The sequence below is a fragment of the Diceros bicornis genome, chromosome 11 (genome assembly GCF_020826845.1).
Source record: "Diceros bicornis minor isolate mBicDic1 chromosome 11, mDicBic1.mat.cur, whole genome shotgun sequence".
In the NCBI taxonomy this organism is placed as follows: domain Eukaryota; kingdom Metazoa; phylum Chordata; class Mammalia; order Perissodactyla; family Rhinocerotidae; genus Diceros; species Diceros bicornis.
Window position 1 is genome coordinate 34068866 of NC_080750.1, and position 16722 is coordinate 34085587.

At 35.5% G+C, this 16722-nt stretch overlaps 1 protein-coding gene across 3 annotated transcripts in view; it reads left to right on the forward strand.

Annotated features, from left to right (window-relative positions):
• The window catches only part of HHIP (hedgehog interacting protein), an 88417-nt gene extending 72264 nt beyond the window's left edge, over positions 1–16153 (forward strand). The window contains exons 12-14 of one of the 3 annotated variants that reach the window (XM_058550134.1): positions 10830–10978; positions 13543–13671; positions 14501–16153. In XM_058550134.1, the coding sequence (XP_058406117.1) occupies positions 10830–10978; positions 13543–13671; positions 14501–14511 (289 nt within the window). In that variant the 3' untranslated portion in view covers positions 14512–16153. Of the gene's footprint in view, positions 1–10829; positions 10979–13542; positions 13819–14500 lie in introns of those variants that run through there. The other 2 variants (XM_058550133.1, XM_058550132.1) reach the window with 2 other exon arrangements.
• The last annotated feature ends 569 nt before the right edge of the window (positions 16154–16722 follow it).

Genomic DNA, 16722 nt, shown 5'->3' on the forward strand with positions numbered 1-16722 from the left:
GGTTCCAGTATTACCCCCTCAGTCTGTAAGGACAATTTGCTCTAAGGCTATATGTTACATAGTCATTTACATAACTTTAAAATCATTTACAGTGTGCATCCTTCTGAGAAAAGAATAGCAAGATAACGTGTTATAAAAAATAAATGCTGGGGCCAGCCCTGTGGCCTAGTGGTTAAATTCAGCACGCTCCCCTTCCGTAGCCCAGGTTCAGTTCACAGGCGTGGACCTATACCACTCATTGGTGGCCATGTCGTGGCAGCAACCCACATACAAAATAGAGGAAGATTGGCACAGATGTTAGCTCAGGGCAAATCTTCCTCAAACAAACAAACAAAAATGCCATTATTTATAATGAAAATTCAATAAGAATACAACCAAGTTTCTCTAAGGCTTAACTAGAACTCAGGAGTTATTTAAGGAAAAAGCAGAAAAGGGATGAATTTTGCCTCCATGTTAGAACATTGAACACACTTCAGGAATATCTTGCAGAGGTGGAGCAGTCGTATTTCATGGCAGAGTGGAGTGAAGATCAAATCAATACCGAACACTCCACTTGCTGGGCCAACTTACTAAGTTCCAAAAAGTCTCTAGTACTGGGTTCTACATGCCCTAGTCTGGGGAGCTCCTTCAGCCAGCAGTTCCAGAAAACAGATTTCAATACATTGAGCCCAAGAGCTGGGTGATAATTTTAGTTTCTCTTAGAAGTGCCATCTGAGACTGGTCAAGTCTAGGAGTGAGTCTATCCTCGTAGGACAAGGAGTCAGTTGGTCTTGTCTCTGAATCTTCTTTAGTGTGGGACCCTGCATTAAGTTATTTCATATACTGTGTCCCTTTGCCCATCAATAAAGTGCATACGATCATTATGCCTCTGCCTTATTTCTGTGGTGCTCTGTGAAGATAATTAAATAATATATTTAAAATATATTAAATTCTTTAATATTGTTGGTGTTCATTCCATGCATTCAAGAATTATTTTCAGATGATTTCTCAACTTTTAAGGTTGTCTTAGTTTCAAAACTGGGGTAAAGGTGTCCGTGGAGCTTTAAAGAGCTCTTAATACCTAGTTTTCAAATATCCAAGTCATGCCTTGGATGCTTGATGTTTATTAAATCTTTTCAGAATCAAACAAATGTTCCTGGAGGTGGAAATTAAAGAATTCTAACAGAGTTATGGACTTTCCAAGCATTATTTTTATAGAACACAGATTTTTTCACACTATTGACAAAGATTCAGATGAACTTAAACCAAGTGACCTTTTTTTGATTTTGAAATATTTCCAGGGTTATTTCTCCAGGAATTTGTAAAACAAAATTATTCTTAATCATGTTGATTTAATTACTATGTACGCAGTCTTACTGTATTTTAACATATTGCTTATCTGTTACCCAACCAAGTCACACAGACCCTTCCCTTAAGAGGTCTATAAATTAACAATGCAAATTCCAGGCTTGAGAGGTCATTTTACAGAAATGTCGGGTCCCAAACTCCTGTGTGACCAATATCAAAAACTGCTCCTCGTGCCTCCACACTACTTCTCCCGTCAATGGCCCCAGTTACTGCTCTTTGTTTATTTTTTTTTTAATATCTTCATCCTACTCTTTATTATACTGGATGCTGAAGAGTGCTTTTTTCCCAAAAAATCACCTCATAAGGGGAAATCAGTTCTGTTTAACCTTCACATATGTCTCAGGGAGCCTCAGGCAGCTCTGCCATCCTAAAGAAAGTCATGCATAATAGAGAGGCTTTAGCCCAATAAGCCAGTCTAGTCCCAATTCATCAGTCGAAGTTTTATGCAAGTGGCCCCCCTAGGTTGATAAATCCCCACGGTGCCTGTTGACCCAGCTGCCAAGTCCTCTTGCTGCAGGCGGTGTTTTCATGGCCACCCTGACAGTAATGCAAACTGTTTAGCAGCTCCATTGACCTTTCAGCTATTAACAGGGACACAGGCTCCACTAGGGACCAGTTTTCAAACATGACAGAATTTCTTAACACTAGAGGTCATGAACAAGTATATGCCCTATAAAAATCCATTCAGCATGGTGGATTTGAAGTCTAAAAGACAATGAAGCATGTTCCACATTTTTGCTATTATTATTTTTCTACATATCCAATGACTAAAAATGGATATATACTTATCTGCCAGCTTATATTTTATTCTTAGTGTACTATATTTTATGTTGTGGTACACAATACCTTTTTAACTAACAAATCCTTTCTAAGCTACCAGATGCATCTGAAATTTTAAAAATATATTACAAAAGAATGGGATAAGATCAAAGTCAAAACTTCCAATGAATGGATGAGCATGCATATCTAATATATGGTAATGGCCTAAATATAACTAGAATGTTATTCATACTTTACCAAGATTTGTGTATGTGCATGTATGTTACGCACACACACTTAAACATACTCTGGTAATCCATACAATGCAATGTAGAGGCATCACCTATTTCAAAATAAATAGAAAATATTATATGATGATTTATAAAAAAAAATTTATCTAGATGACCATGTTATTTTAAAATGCTTATGTAAGGCTTCTTATGTGTGTATCCTATTTCCTGGAGATGTGACATATGACCGTAGCATTCAAAGGAATTTTCTGCTTTATACTAATTATAGTCTCTCTTAAACTATCAATTTTGAATGTTGGAATATCAGTTCCTAGAGTAATTGTACAGATTGCTGTGAAAACTTCCACTTACAAATGGCATTTGTTAAAAAGACATAAAATAAAGAATATGAATAATGAAGAATATATTCTTCAAAATGAGAATCGTTTAAGACTCAAAAACTCTTAAAAGCTTTTCTTTTTAATTCCTATGTTTCTCCCCACAATGTATCATCAGATATTGTGATAGAGATAAAGGTAGATTTAATCTTGCATAAAACAGCCACAAAAATGTGTAAAAAGATGTTTTCTAGAGGAAGGTGTACTTAGAAAAAAATACATCTCAGCATTGTTTTTTTTTGCTAATTCATTTTAGCTGAGTTAAAAAATCTGTTGCTTAAATGAGTTTTTTTGGTCGACATTGACAAATCAATCAAAAATATGTAACATTAAAATTTGGAAATTTGTCACCCTAATAGTTTTCAAAGAGAATTTAAACTGACATTTTTGTGCTCTTTTAAAGGACAGAAACTTGTTTCAAATTTTTACTTCCCTTGTAAAGCATTTAGTGATATTTAAAATTTCCACCTTTATATGATGTAAAATTAATACACTGGTAGATCTACAGCTTTATAAGTGGGAATAAGATTTATTTTTTTTAAATGATTTCTAAAAGAAAAATACTGTAGGCTTTAAGTCTTTTGAATCATGTTGTAATCAAAGTGTTATTTAAAATGCCTATTACAGACTTTTCTTATGTGGTGTCTAACATTTTTGTCAATTATGGTTTATGAATTAAGTTTTTAAGTTGAAAAATTGATTTTGGACACAAAATTCTGAACAGAATATATTTCCTTTATATGAGGAAGCAACAGCATTGGCTTTTTATTGTACCTTAATTTTTCTGTTTTTTTTTTAATCATATCAAAGTACACTTACATTCCAAGATTAAATCAGGAGATTGAATCAGTCTACAAGTATCTCTTGCATGTCTCCTGTGTTCAAGATACTGGATTATGTGCTATGGAGGGAGAATATAAATGAGAACTTAGTCCCATCCTCCACGGAGCTTATTGTCCCTTTAAATCAGGTGATTGCTCACATTAGCAAAAACGTAAATAATATTATCTGAGATAAATAACACTTTGGGACAAAAAAATTATGCCAGAACATTGTACATTATAAATTGCCGAATTAATGGTCCAGAAGGCTGTGGTTACTGAGGTGGGCAAAACTCAGTGATTTGGCTTTCTGGTCCAATGTGTTGTGCTACAGTGTGATTTTCTTTAACTCTAATTAGCTCAGGTATAAAAGAGAATGATGACTGCATGACATGGGAATTATGTAGCTTTTCAAGCAAGTAATATAGCCAGAATTATAAGAAAAGCAACAAACCCTGAGCCTGGCTGTTATACATGCAGAAGGAGCCTTCTCAGCTGAGTGTTAAAATGGAACATAAATGCCTGCGCTGGGTTTCCCTCCCCCAAGAGACATTCCTCCAGCTTTGCATGGCTCTCTGCAGGCTGCCCTTCCTCCTGAGTTCAAAGCTTCCCTTCCATCGCCATTTTGTTCTTGTGTGTTTCTAATCTCCCCCAAGGCAGCCTCCAGCTACTGCCATCCTGCTCACAGGGTTGCACAAACTCTCTCCCAAGGTACCAAGTCTTGTTTTTGTTAGTGCTTTAGTTACAAAGTTGCGTAGCTCTTGAGGAGTCTGCCTCAATCCTATTTTCCCTATAAGCCTTATTATTTTTAATATGCGATTCTGTAGACTACAAGATTTTTTAGGAACGTGTACATTGAATTGAAGTGGAAACACCTATTTTTCTATATTCACCACTAATAATTAGAGTAGACCAGTTTCTTGAATTTCGGACATTGCAAACCATATAACAAACATCTAAGGCAATTTAATAAAATTGGACTTTTTTTTTTCCTAAAAGCAGATGACATTATCATCTAGTTTTATTAAGCTTTTCTCCTAGGTTTTCTCTTTAAGGAAATACTTAACTTTTCATTTCCTAATTTTCCCACAAAAATACATAGATTGAGTTAAGCTGATACAGTTGAATGAAGGAGATCCACACACCCTTTGAGATACTTGTGTGTTGTGGTGGTGGTGTCAGGTTAGTGAGCTTAATAGGACCTGAAATATAGGTGCCTTGCTCCCTTTTTCCTAAAGTAAGAGCAGCAGTTGAGTGGAAAGAACAATGTGCTAGGAGAGAGTTCCAGACTCTCTGTAATTAGCTGTATGAAAGCCTTTTAATCTCTTTATACATGTTCTGATCTTTTAAATTTGGGATAACAAGACCAGCCCTGTCTCATGAGGATAAAGTTGAATATGAAATCACTGGAAAATATAAGTGGCTTCATTATTTTCTTGTGTTATCTTTAACCATAGAGCAAAATTTAGCGGATATTTGTGAAAGTTCTGGTCATCTTATTAGCACTAGAGAGCCAAACCCCTGGCTCGCTTCACCAAATCATCACCGCCTCTGCCCTCTTTGACTTTAGCGCCCATAATGCCAATCAGTGCTATTTCTGAGTGAGCATGTGCTCAACGTTTAAACCACAGACCTCAAAATGAAGACAACATTGGTCACAGAAAAAACAGCCGAGGCCCAGCCCCATTTTTTCAACACGTTTCAGACCAGAGAAATGTGGTAGTCTGAGAAATGATACATAATGTACATAAATTCAGAGTTATTCTTAAATTTAAGTTTTCTTTCCCTTTATTGCAGTATCAACGTTACTTAGGACATACGTAAAAAGATATTTCTGCAGCCTACATATGATATAATGCCTTCCTTGACATGGGAAGAACAAAATGAAAGCAGTAGCTCTTAAAACATTCCATTTCTTGATATACCTCAAATAGTACTTGAAAAATACTGTTCAAAAATGTTTATTGCCATCTGCACTGCCATGAAGTCCCATATGAGACCAATATTGCTTGGTTACCCAGAAATAGATTCCATTTTCTCTGTTCTCCTACCTGGAATATGATTGTATCACGAATGTATGAGATTCCTCACAGCCAAATTGAATTTGTATAATGTATTATCGTTTTACTAGCTGCCACATAATGGCTATGTGCAGTCACAAAATGTGCTGTAAGTCCATCGGAATCCAAAATTCTACTCCTCCTGGGTAAACTGACGCTGAAAAGAGGAATTTCAACATGAGCAAAAAGAATTTAGTGAACATGCAGACTAAAGAACACGATCCAGACTAAAAAAAAAATCAATTTGTGTATTGACCTTGGAGAAAGGCACTAAAATGAGTATTTAAAAGATAACACAGCACCTCTGGGGCCAGCCCAGTTGCATAGTGGTTAAGTTTATGCACTCTGCTTCAGTGGCCCGGGGTTCACGGGTTTTGATCGTGGGCGCTGACCTACACACCGCTTGTCAAGCCATGCTGTGGCAGCGTCCCACATACAAAATAGAGGTAGATTGGCACGGATGTTAGCTCAGGGCCATTCTTTCTCATCAAAAAAAAAAAAAGATATAGCACCTCTACACTAGTGCTTATTCCTATACAGATGGGAAACGGTAAAATCCTTAAGCGGACTGTTGTCTTTAAGCAGACTGTTGTCTAAGAAAAACTATAGGATTATTACATCTTCTGAAACTTCCAATGACTCAAGATTTTACAAATGAATATTACTCATGATCTATATACCTTATTTTACAATAACATGAATTTAAATCTGGATCCCTAACAAAAATTTCGGAATGAGCCCCTTTACATTTTTGTACAAGACGTAATAGACAGATTTCTTCAACACTCACTCTGAAGAGCAGCCCTGCTCAGACAGAATTTATTCCTGTGCTTTCAGATGCACAGAGGACTTCTCATTTATTGCTGTATTTATTCACTTATTAAATTAAATATTGTAAAATTAAAACCATCATAATACCTACCCAAAGATATTCACTGTCGGCCTTAGTAGTCACAAAAAGTCATCATGTAAGGTTTGTGTTATAAATTACTTATGCTTCTCAACTTCTTCCTTGATTTCAGGAAAGTATCTAAACCTTTATGCTACTACGCAAAACCGGCCAAAGTAGGTTTCTAAGAAAATGTCTTAAATTTCTGAAAACAATGCTTTATACGTTAAAGAATGTTGGGCAGTTTTCTTCACTAGCCCTTTAGTGTTTCGTTACTTGTCATGTGTAAAGGGATGAGGAAATGTGTTTTTCTGATTTAAATTAAGATTGAGGACTATAGGGATAACTGTCAACAAATGGGCTCCATATATTCTTAATTACAAACCTAAACATCCTCTTGGGTAAGGTTTCTATTTTGAAAGCTACCTCGGACTTTATTCAGTAGAGCTGAGGGTCCAAAAGTTTAAAAAGTAATTGTTTAAAAGAAGAACAAGACTGTTTAGGCAATTCTTATTATACCTCAGTAAAACACTGAATTTTCCAGTCCAATAAAAGCAAGAATGAAAAGTGAGTTATTCTATCACAGGTATAGTCTCTAGATTTCTGTTTAGATCCCACCTAGCTGTGTATATGTAGTGATTATATATACATATGATGGTCTATTTCAAGGTGACAACAATAATAAAGTTCAAATTTACTTGTTTTATTCCCTTTTCTTTTCTCCTTATTCCATGTAAAGGAACCCTATTTTTTTTCAATGAAAGGAAGAAATGTCACTAGAACAAAGAGTGAGTAGAGGAGGAATGGTTGGGATCACCAAAAATCTTTGTTAGACTTGACCAAGTCTACTACCAGAAAAATTAATTTTAATACATTGACCTAATTCCCAACCAGAGGAGGAAACAATTATATCTCGTTATGTCATGCTTACTTCTCAGCTTGTTGCTTGTTTGCTCTGCTTATAATTAGTGAAAATGCTTCATTCAAAATGAATTTAACCATGCCTTAGAAGAATTTCGTGAGACTTGAGTTAATTTAGGAAGTAGAAATACAGGGAGTGTTTTTAGTTTTATGCTTATGATATAAAAGTATAGCAATATGATTTCAGTGCTCTCCCTCCTCTAAAATAGTCTATATATTCCTAATATCTCAATAGCGTAGAAAAGAAACAAACACCGTTTTAAAACTCCCTGTTCTTATGAATTTCATTCATTCATTCAACAGATTTTTAATAAGCATCTTCCATGTACTATACACTCTTCTAGGTCCTGGGAGATACAAGAGAAGAGAGAGAAATGTTTCTCTTCATGGAGTTTATATTCCAGAAAAAGTATCTGAGACAGTTGCTACGTATGCATTCCATTCAATTTAATAAACATTTATTGAAGGCCTATGTAGTATTTTCCTAGCTCCTATGAATATGAGTAGTTGAAGGAGATAAAATACTTTGGTGGCTTAAATGTCATCTTTCTGTAACATCCTTCAATCCTAAATGAATGACTCCCTTGTCTGTATTCACGTGTTACTTCGTGTGCACCTGTCTCATAACCAAGATCACGTGCATTATACTTTTGTGTTTGCACATCTGTCTTCCCCACAGTGTGTCCATGAGGATCAGGACCCTCATTTGTTCTTATCCCCATGAAGAGCACAGTACTTGCCGGAGTAAATGACTGAACTTGAAGAGGATTGAATATGTACCTTTTGCCCTCACAAAGTTTTCATTTCAGTGGCAAAGGGAAAAGGGAGATAGGATAACCCATGCCTTAAGAGAAGGGAAGTCCTATAAGTGATGGGCTATGTTTTATGTAAATTTTCATGTTAAAGGATCCCCAGTAGATCCTTTAATCCTAGAGGATTTATTTAACATGCTAAGTGAGAAATATTATTTGTCAACTTTATAAAAGAAAAAAGAGATTATTTTCCTAGGTACTTAAAAATTTAAGGGAATCATAATGTTTATATATGACATTAAGACAGCCACACAGTCTAATATAAGCTATAGTAGAGATGCCCAAGTATGAATAATTACATCCAGAGATAGATAAGCATGTACTAAATCTTAGGGAAAAAACAATTTAGAATTCCCTCTATAATCTGAGTTTTCACGTGTTGGAATGTTTGGTGAAGAACAGCCCAAGCATCTCATTGAAGGATCAGCAGGGAAACAAGAATTAGATACCCTACGCTGAAGAACTGCACTTCAAAATTGGATCCCTCTTTCTCATATCCTCATTCCTTTTCCCAGTGCACATGAATCAACGCCCCCATGCTTTGCCTCAAACAGGCAACATCTGGTTGTTGTTTAACCGATGTCACGTACCTTCTTCATCTAAATGGTGTCTTCTCTTTAGATTCGTCTGCTCAGGCATAAACCATCTTGTTGAACAGCACGAGAACCACGTGCCTGCATATTTTGCATCACATATAACATGTCGTATCTTTTTGACTCACTCTACTTCTGGGTCTCTTTTCTTGAATGAGTCAGAAGGAGAGTGAACAAGTGAGTAACGAAGAGAAATTGGAAGAATTTCAGCTGCCTGTAAAATCTGAACAGTATCTGTTTACTGAATGCTACTTAGTAAATGATCCCGGCCTGTGACTCAGAAGAGCTTCATGGCTGTGGAAAAACAGCTCTTCTACTGATAAAAAAAAATGCCACCATCGTTTCACAAACAAAATAAGAATTTTATATGAGGAAGAAATGGAGCAGAGTTGGGTTATTCAAAACAACAATAAGAAGGTGAAGATCATGCCCTCACTTTCCTTGGCATGACCATTTAACTTCACCTTCACCCACCCTGCCCTTACTCTCAGAAAGACTCCCTTGGGGTACACATGGAAAATATTTGTTCATGTTTTCTGAGTGAAACTATGGAATGCCTTAAAGATTCACATAAATTGACCAGTTCTAGATTTAAATAAGAGGTTGAATAGATTTACAAGAGTTTTCCCTTAAGTTGTCACATTAGTTGCAAAACACAGTCCTTTCAACATAGAATGGGACTTTTATTAGAAAGAGGAGCTGAAGGAGTCACTATATATTTTTAATATGGTTTTGAGTCAGTGTAGAAACAGCCTGAGGTCAGGCCCCAAATTATTATCACTGTTCATCTTGCCGTAGGGGCATAACAAGATAACGTATCTCAAGAAAACTGGGTCTACAGGGCCTAATTATTTGCTTCTCCCAGAAAGCTATATCATTTACCTCTTGTGGTGGTTTTGACCTATAATTATCACCTTCTTTGTTATGGTACTTAAGGAGTCCAACTGCCCTGGCCATCCTAATGGTGCTGATTTGACTGGTGATGAAGTGTTTGTTTACATTCCTTAACTGAAAAGAGCCTTCTCACACACTGTGGCACAGGTAGCAGTGACAGATAGAAGCACACCGCTACACATTTTTTCCCAAAGATTAGGTAATGAGCAGTGGTGACCATGATTCCAGCCTGACCCAACTCAAAAGACAGCCTCTTATTTCAAAAACAGTAAGAACCATAAAAATCTTCTGGAGGGCTCTCAGTCCCTCTGTAAATGATGGCAATTGTAGAGCAACGAAAACAGTCTGACTTTTTACTTGGCAGATAAGATGTTTCTGTTTGCTACTATTAGCATTCTTTTTCTTTAGAGCAGGACAAAATCAAATTATAATAAATATATAAATCTATATATACACATATATATGTATGTATATAAAATCTCTCTATATATGGATCATTCTTTGCATAAAGAGTTTAAACTTTGAGTCAATAGTATACACATATATATATTATGATGTCCTTTCAAGAAAATCAATCTTAAAAAAGTATCTCAAGAGAAATGTAAAATTAAAACAAAATTGATTCCCAAGCTTTTTAGGCTACAAGTGTTCATTTTGATGAATGCCTTCAGCCCTGTAATGATGCCAAATATGCCAATAACAAGTGAAATCTATCTCAGATACTATTCCTAAAAGCTTTTGTGGGTCTGGATAAAAGGTTTTAAAATAGCTATACATCTTTGTTTTTAAACTTGTAATTACTAGAAATTCTTAGCCACCAAAATAGCAATATAATATAATTACATTTTTAATCAATGAGTTCTGATCATGATAAAGTTTCTTACAATGTTAATATGTTCCTTTTGGTTCAAAACTGGTTAGTTTGTTTCCTCATGAGTGTGTTTTCTATTCTTAGAAGGTTGTCGACCTTTCTGACTGAGTCACTTAAAAGAAAGGTCTCTTTAGAAAGCAAGAGATATGCTTTGTAATCTACAAAATCACTAGATTTCATTCCAATATTGATTTTCAACCAAAATACACTTTCAACTGTTGTCTTTTGATGCAGACCTCTAATGCCCGAGGAATGCAGAGCCACGGTACAACCTGCCCAGACCCTGACTTCGGAGTGCTCCCGGCTCTGTCGAAATGGCTACTGTACCCCCACGGGAAGGTGCTGCTGCAGCCCAGGATGGGAAGGGGACTTCTGCAGAATCGGTGAGTATTTCTGTTCTCCCCGGGAAAGACGAGGCATGAGGCAGCCCTTAGGAACTTGAGAACTTAACATCAGTTATTTCTTCTAGAATTATCTAGTGTTCAAAATGGTTTGGACATTTACAATAATCTTACTGCTCAGTCTGTTTCTGAACTTGTACATGGAATCCTTCCCATTTTCGTAAACAAACTCATTTGTATAAGTTAATCATAAACATAATTGAGTCCTTTCACAAAGTAAAAAATGGAAACAGCACAACCAGATCATCTCTACCGGCTCTCAGTCCTGGGTTTGAGATTTCACACCAGCCAATGACTTAGTGTTAGCAAACCCTCTTTCCAAGTGCCAGCATTTTCCAGACACGCCATAAATGCCCTCCCTAACTTTACTGCTTGCTTTCTTGCCACAGTGCACTAAAAACAGGGTTTTTCAGAGGGTCTTACTAAATAAAAGGGGAAAACGCAATTATCTGGAGGCGTATTATGAGATTTTTTAATTCCTTTCGCCACTCCCTTATGAACCATCAACTGGGTGTGCAGCTGCTCGGAGAGAGCAAAGGAGATTTATTCCAGGGTTATTCTAGCCTTCAACTTGAGATTTCCTCAATTACATGCAATGATGTTTAAATTCTACTTCGTGTGAAGAAAATTAAATTTAAATACGTAGAGTTTAAGATGTGTATGTTGAAAGTACATTTTCAACAACCACCCTATACATATTTCTTACAAAATATTTTGACCTCTGCTATTTCAGATATTAAAATGTCTTGCCAATGAAAATTAAAGTCCCAAATTAATATTTAATATTATTCTTAATTCATCAATGCCATCTTTCTTTATTCTAAACATGATTTGTTTCAAAAAATTATAACTCTGATTTATTTACTTTATATATTGTCTAACAAAAAGTAGCCAACATTTAAAGTCACATGTACAGTATATCTTTCAAGCTTAAATTGCTTCAGCACTAATAACATTATGACATTGATTAATATTATGGTTACAGATCTAGGAAAAAGCTATCATAATTAAAACTCAACAGAAATTAAGTAATTGCATTATTTAAAACAAATGCTTACATTTTAATTGACCTAGTCTGTCTCCCTTTTTGTTAGTTGACAAAAAAATGAGAATCAGTGTTCAAATGCAGTAATGTTCTAATTCCTGATAATATATCTTCCTTCTGCTTCCTTTGATGCCTGACAATATCTATTTTCTCTGCTTCCTTTATGTAGTGTCCATTCTGTTTTATTCCTTACTTTGCATTTTGCCTAACCTCTTAAGTCACCTCAAATCATCAGATAACAATTATTTATTGAGTGCCTTTTAGTAACAGTATATTTAAACTGAGGGTAAACAAATTATTTTGAATATAGGTGGCATTATACATACTATAATAGACAATAATAATAATAATATGTGATATAAATGAAAATAGACATTCTTTGAGTTAACAAGAAGTTTTATTTCAATAAAGTATTTTAATCTATCTACTAAATCAGTTTAAATAGTTTAAATATATAAGCTAAAACAGAACCATTTTATAGATGTAATATATTCATGATATTTTTGACCCAAGCAAGAATTTTATTCATATAGTCACATAATTGACTCATCTCCCTTGAATTTAAAGGAGAAAATAGTCTATTTTCTTCTTGTTCTTTCCTTTCCTTGTGTCAGCCACAGACCCCTGGATTTTGGTTAATGCGTATGAAAAGGTTAAAATAACCCTGTTCCCTGAAAGTATGAGGACATGTATTCAAGGAATTTGATTCTGTCTACAGTGGCTTCACACCCCAGATTTATTCTATCAAAGACAATGAACTTATATACCCAATTATATCTCTCCATCTCATTTTAGCAGTAAATCTTGACATTCCCTACCTATATTGTAGTGGTAAAAATTCTTTCATGAAGAGATTGTGTGCTGCAGAGTAACCCTGAAAAGGATTGCTGAGAACATCTTTCACTGGACAACTGCGCTGACCCCAGGAAGGGGCTTCAGAGAGTAATCAGAGATGAGGCACACGCTTGTGCACCCAGTGGGGGCAAGGAATAGGAGGAATGCAAGGGAGTCCACGTGGTGGATACTCCATCCAGCCAAAATTGAAAACCAACCATTCCTTATGTCGCATTGGAGAAGCTGGAGCCACTGGGCCTCCCTCTCTGGCCACGCCCTTCCCACAGAGAGGTCCTACCCTGGAGGAATGGAAACAGAGTTTTGGAAGGCCCTCTGTTGGAAATATCCTAGTGGAGCAGAGGTTTGAAAGAACTGAAATCCTCGTTTTAAATAGAGTCAGTTCCGCAAGGGATTGAAATTGTTTCCCATGATCTCTGCTTCTCTGGAAATGTCTCCCATTGTCTGCCGAGTTCTGGCCACCAAATAATTGCAGGTCTGAAAGCCTTCTTTCCTTCTTGTATTTATTATTTTTTGGATCATTCTGTGATTAGATTCCTCCTTCTTTCCCTCCCTTCCCTTACTCATCAAATATTTGTTGGCCTCATACTCGGTGCTGTTTCTGACCTACAGAATGAGAGTGTGATTTTATTGCCCTTTTTTCTCCCAGCAAAATGTGAGCCAGCGTGTCGTCACGGAGGTGTCTGTGTTAGACCGAACAAGTGCCTCTGTAAAAAAGGATATCTTGGTCCCCAATGTGAACAAGTGGACAGAAACATCCGCAGAGTGACCAGGGCAGGTATTCTTGATCAGATCATTGACATGACATCTTATTTGCTGGATCTAACAAGTTACATTGTATAGTTTCTGGGACTGTTTGAATATTCCTTCCAATGGGCATTTATTTTTTATCCTGTCATTAAAAAGAAAGACTGTTATCCTGCTACACACTCCTGTGATTTCATTTTCTTTTATTAATTTAAAAATAATTTTCAGAAATGTGCAGATCCTGTGTGTGTATGTTGGCACAGTGTTCGCATATGCACGTACACACACACACTCACAACCCCTATACGCATGGTTGCATAACAGATGGGTTTTAAAAATATATATTTCCTTGTGTGGAGTAATTTACACAAAAATTCCTTTGTAAATTGATAACGGAATTTTTATGTCACCAGAAGATATTATTTGACTTCCCAGGAATTTTCTGTCTGTAATAATGAAAGTCAACTTTAATGGAGTTTTGAAACATTGCTGTGCAATCTGATGGATCTAATAAAAAAAGGCAATATTTTTATATTAAAGGACTATAATATGAGAGAATGTTTCAGAACTCCCTGATGATTTTCTAAATGGGCAACTTGATATAAAATTGTAATCTTCATTTTTATCAATGTATCCAATTACAGAATGTTACACACTTACCTTTTTATTGGCAGAGAAGTCTGGTTACTCTAGCTTAATCACAAGATTGTTTTCAAGTGTTTTATAATTAAATCCTAACAGCACATGTATTCTAAAACCAATCTTCCTAAAAGGTCTGCTTTTATTGTATATTTTATTTAACAATAGGCACTGGGTTTGTGTTACATATTTATATTTTTTATTTTATTTTTATAATATAGACATCACCTAGATGAAACACCTTTACTCTGTCCTGTAAAATACTAAAGTTACATTTTTCACCAACTTAATTGGAAAGAATGGGAGTGAGAAACAGTCTTTAATGTGCTGTGGATCTAATCTAGCAATGTATCCTTGTGCCAACATGTAATCATTAACGACGGATGAAAAAGCAAGAAAACAGCCAATCCTTATAAAATTCCAGCATTAAACATTTGTAAAGTGCTTTTCACCATAGCAAGATGGTCAGAGTATATGTAATTAGAATGTTGCAGATTTCACATTGAATCGAACCTCACTGGAGAAGAGCTCACTGGTTTTAACAAATCTTGGTTATGTAAGCTGTCACTTGTACAAATTTTTAATATAATAATTCTTGCCAAATATGACTTTTAATGTATATGTTCTTTCAGAATTCAATGAAAATCCTCTTTGGTTAATGTATGAATAAATTTTCTGTAAATGTTCTGTTCAAGTTTTTAAAGAAATGCCATGTTCTAACTTAAAACTGCAAAAAGTCCAGTAGACATTTGTCTTAATGGTTTTCGAGGCCAGCTCTCCATGTTTGGGTTATAACAAAATTATAAGGGCTCTTTGCACTACTGAAAAAACATCTACTCATGACATGCACACACCCACTATAGGTTGTCCTTCTGTAAACATCTGTTCCTCCAGAATCTAAATTGGAGAGTAGTATAGATTGTACAGCACAGGCTGACTTTCTAAACCTGCTCCTTACCTTTAGGAGTATGAGCCTCAATTAAAAAAAAAAAAAAAATCTTGTAACTAGCATTTCTCTATTGTTTTAAAGTGAGAGATTTGCAATTAAAGCACAGTGAGCATTTATATAGAAACCACAATGTAGAAAGGTTGGCTAAGTACACTGCTCTTGTCTTCCATATATGATTACTTAAGTTTCAAGTGACCTCATGCCAAATGGAAATGGGTTGAGAAATCTTGGTTCAGTGCTTAGTGAACAATAGCCTGCATTAAAAAGTGCATGCATAATTTTGCACAATTTAGATTCAATTGACAGTCTATTCAAAGAAGTCTCAGGATTAAATGAGCATGGAGACCAAATTGCCCTCTTACCCCAGAAAAGGGGTGGTCCCTTCTAGTCACACTAGCACTTCATTGGCCCAACAGTGTGACAAATCTTGCAGTGAACCCTGCAGTAGCCTGCATCTGTAGGTTAATAGCAATCTTTTGTCTCCATTGCTTTCTCTTCATAGCCCTTTTACTGAATTCCATCACAGAAAGTTTTACAATTAAAAAAAAAAATGTCCTGACAACCATTTTTGTAAATGGACCTTACCATCTAATCGTCCCTTATTCAACGTGGGTGACATTAACAAAATGTGAACTTCTTGTGAGGGAGCCAGCTGTCTAAATCTGTCAAATTGTGCAGTTTTATTACACATTCTCCCGTTCATAGTTTCACTGAAAACAATAAGGATACTGCTATATATTCAGCAAAATCTGAAAAATCCAGCGTTTCTTCTTACATCCTTAATCTTTCCATTTCTTCCAAAAGAAAAGGTGTTATATTGCCATGAGTTCTCCTATTTAAAAATATCTATATTAAATTGACCAAACCCAGATTGTTTTATACAGTCCTTTCTCAAGTGAAAGAGTTTCAAATGACTTAGAAAAACATATGTCATTGCTTGTTCTATTGTGAGTCATTAGAATAAAAGACTAACACTTTCTAAAAAGAAGATAGCAAGATCCATGGACAGTAAACCCAAGCAAAAAAAGTAAAGTCATTGGAGTCATTTCTTTATGTTCTTAGGAAAGAAGAAAATAGCAATGGCTAATTGATGGCTACATATTTTAAACGCAGTGTCATTTCAAAAAATCATTTGATCTTTTCTTTCAAGTAGATTTTTTAAATATGTGACTGGAGAATTATCTTAAATAATTCATGATGAGAGGCAGGTAGTTAAAAAGTTTGAGCTAGGGAAAAGTTATTGATTCATCACAGGAATGGCATCATCTACTTGGTACATCATCTACTTCATAAAGCACACAATCAAAATAGACGAAAAATGTCCTTGGTATGAATGCAGATGTGTGAGATAAAGATAAAATAAAGAAATAGAAAGATGTATATTATTCCTTTGTCCATTCTATGGTTAAGCTTTGGGTGTCAATTTAATGTGAAATGCTGTTATGGTAGTTATAAAGAGTTGGAAAAAAACTTTCTACCACTGCTTCTGCTAAA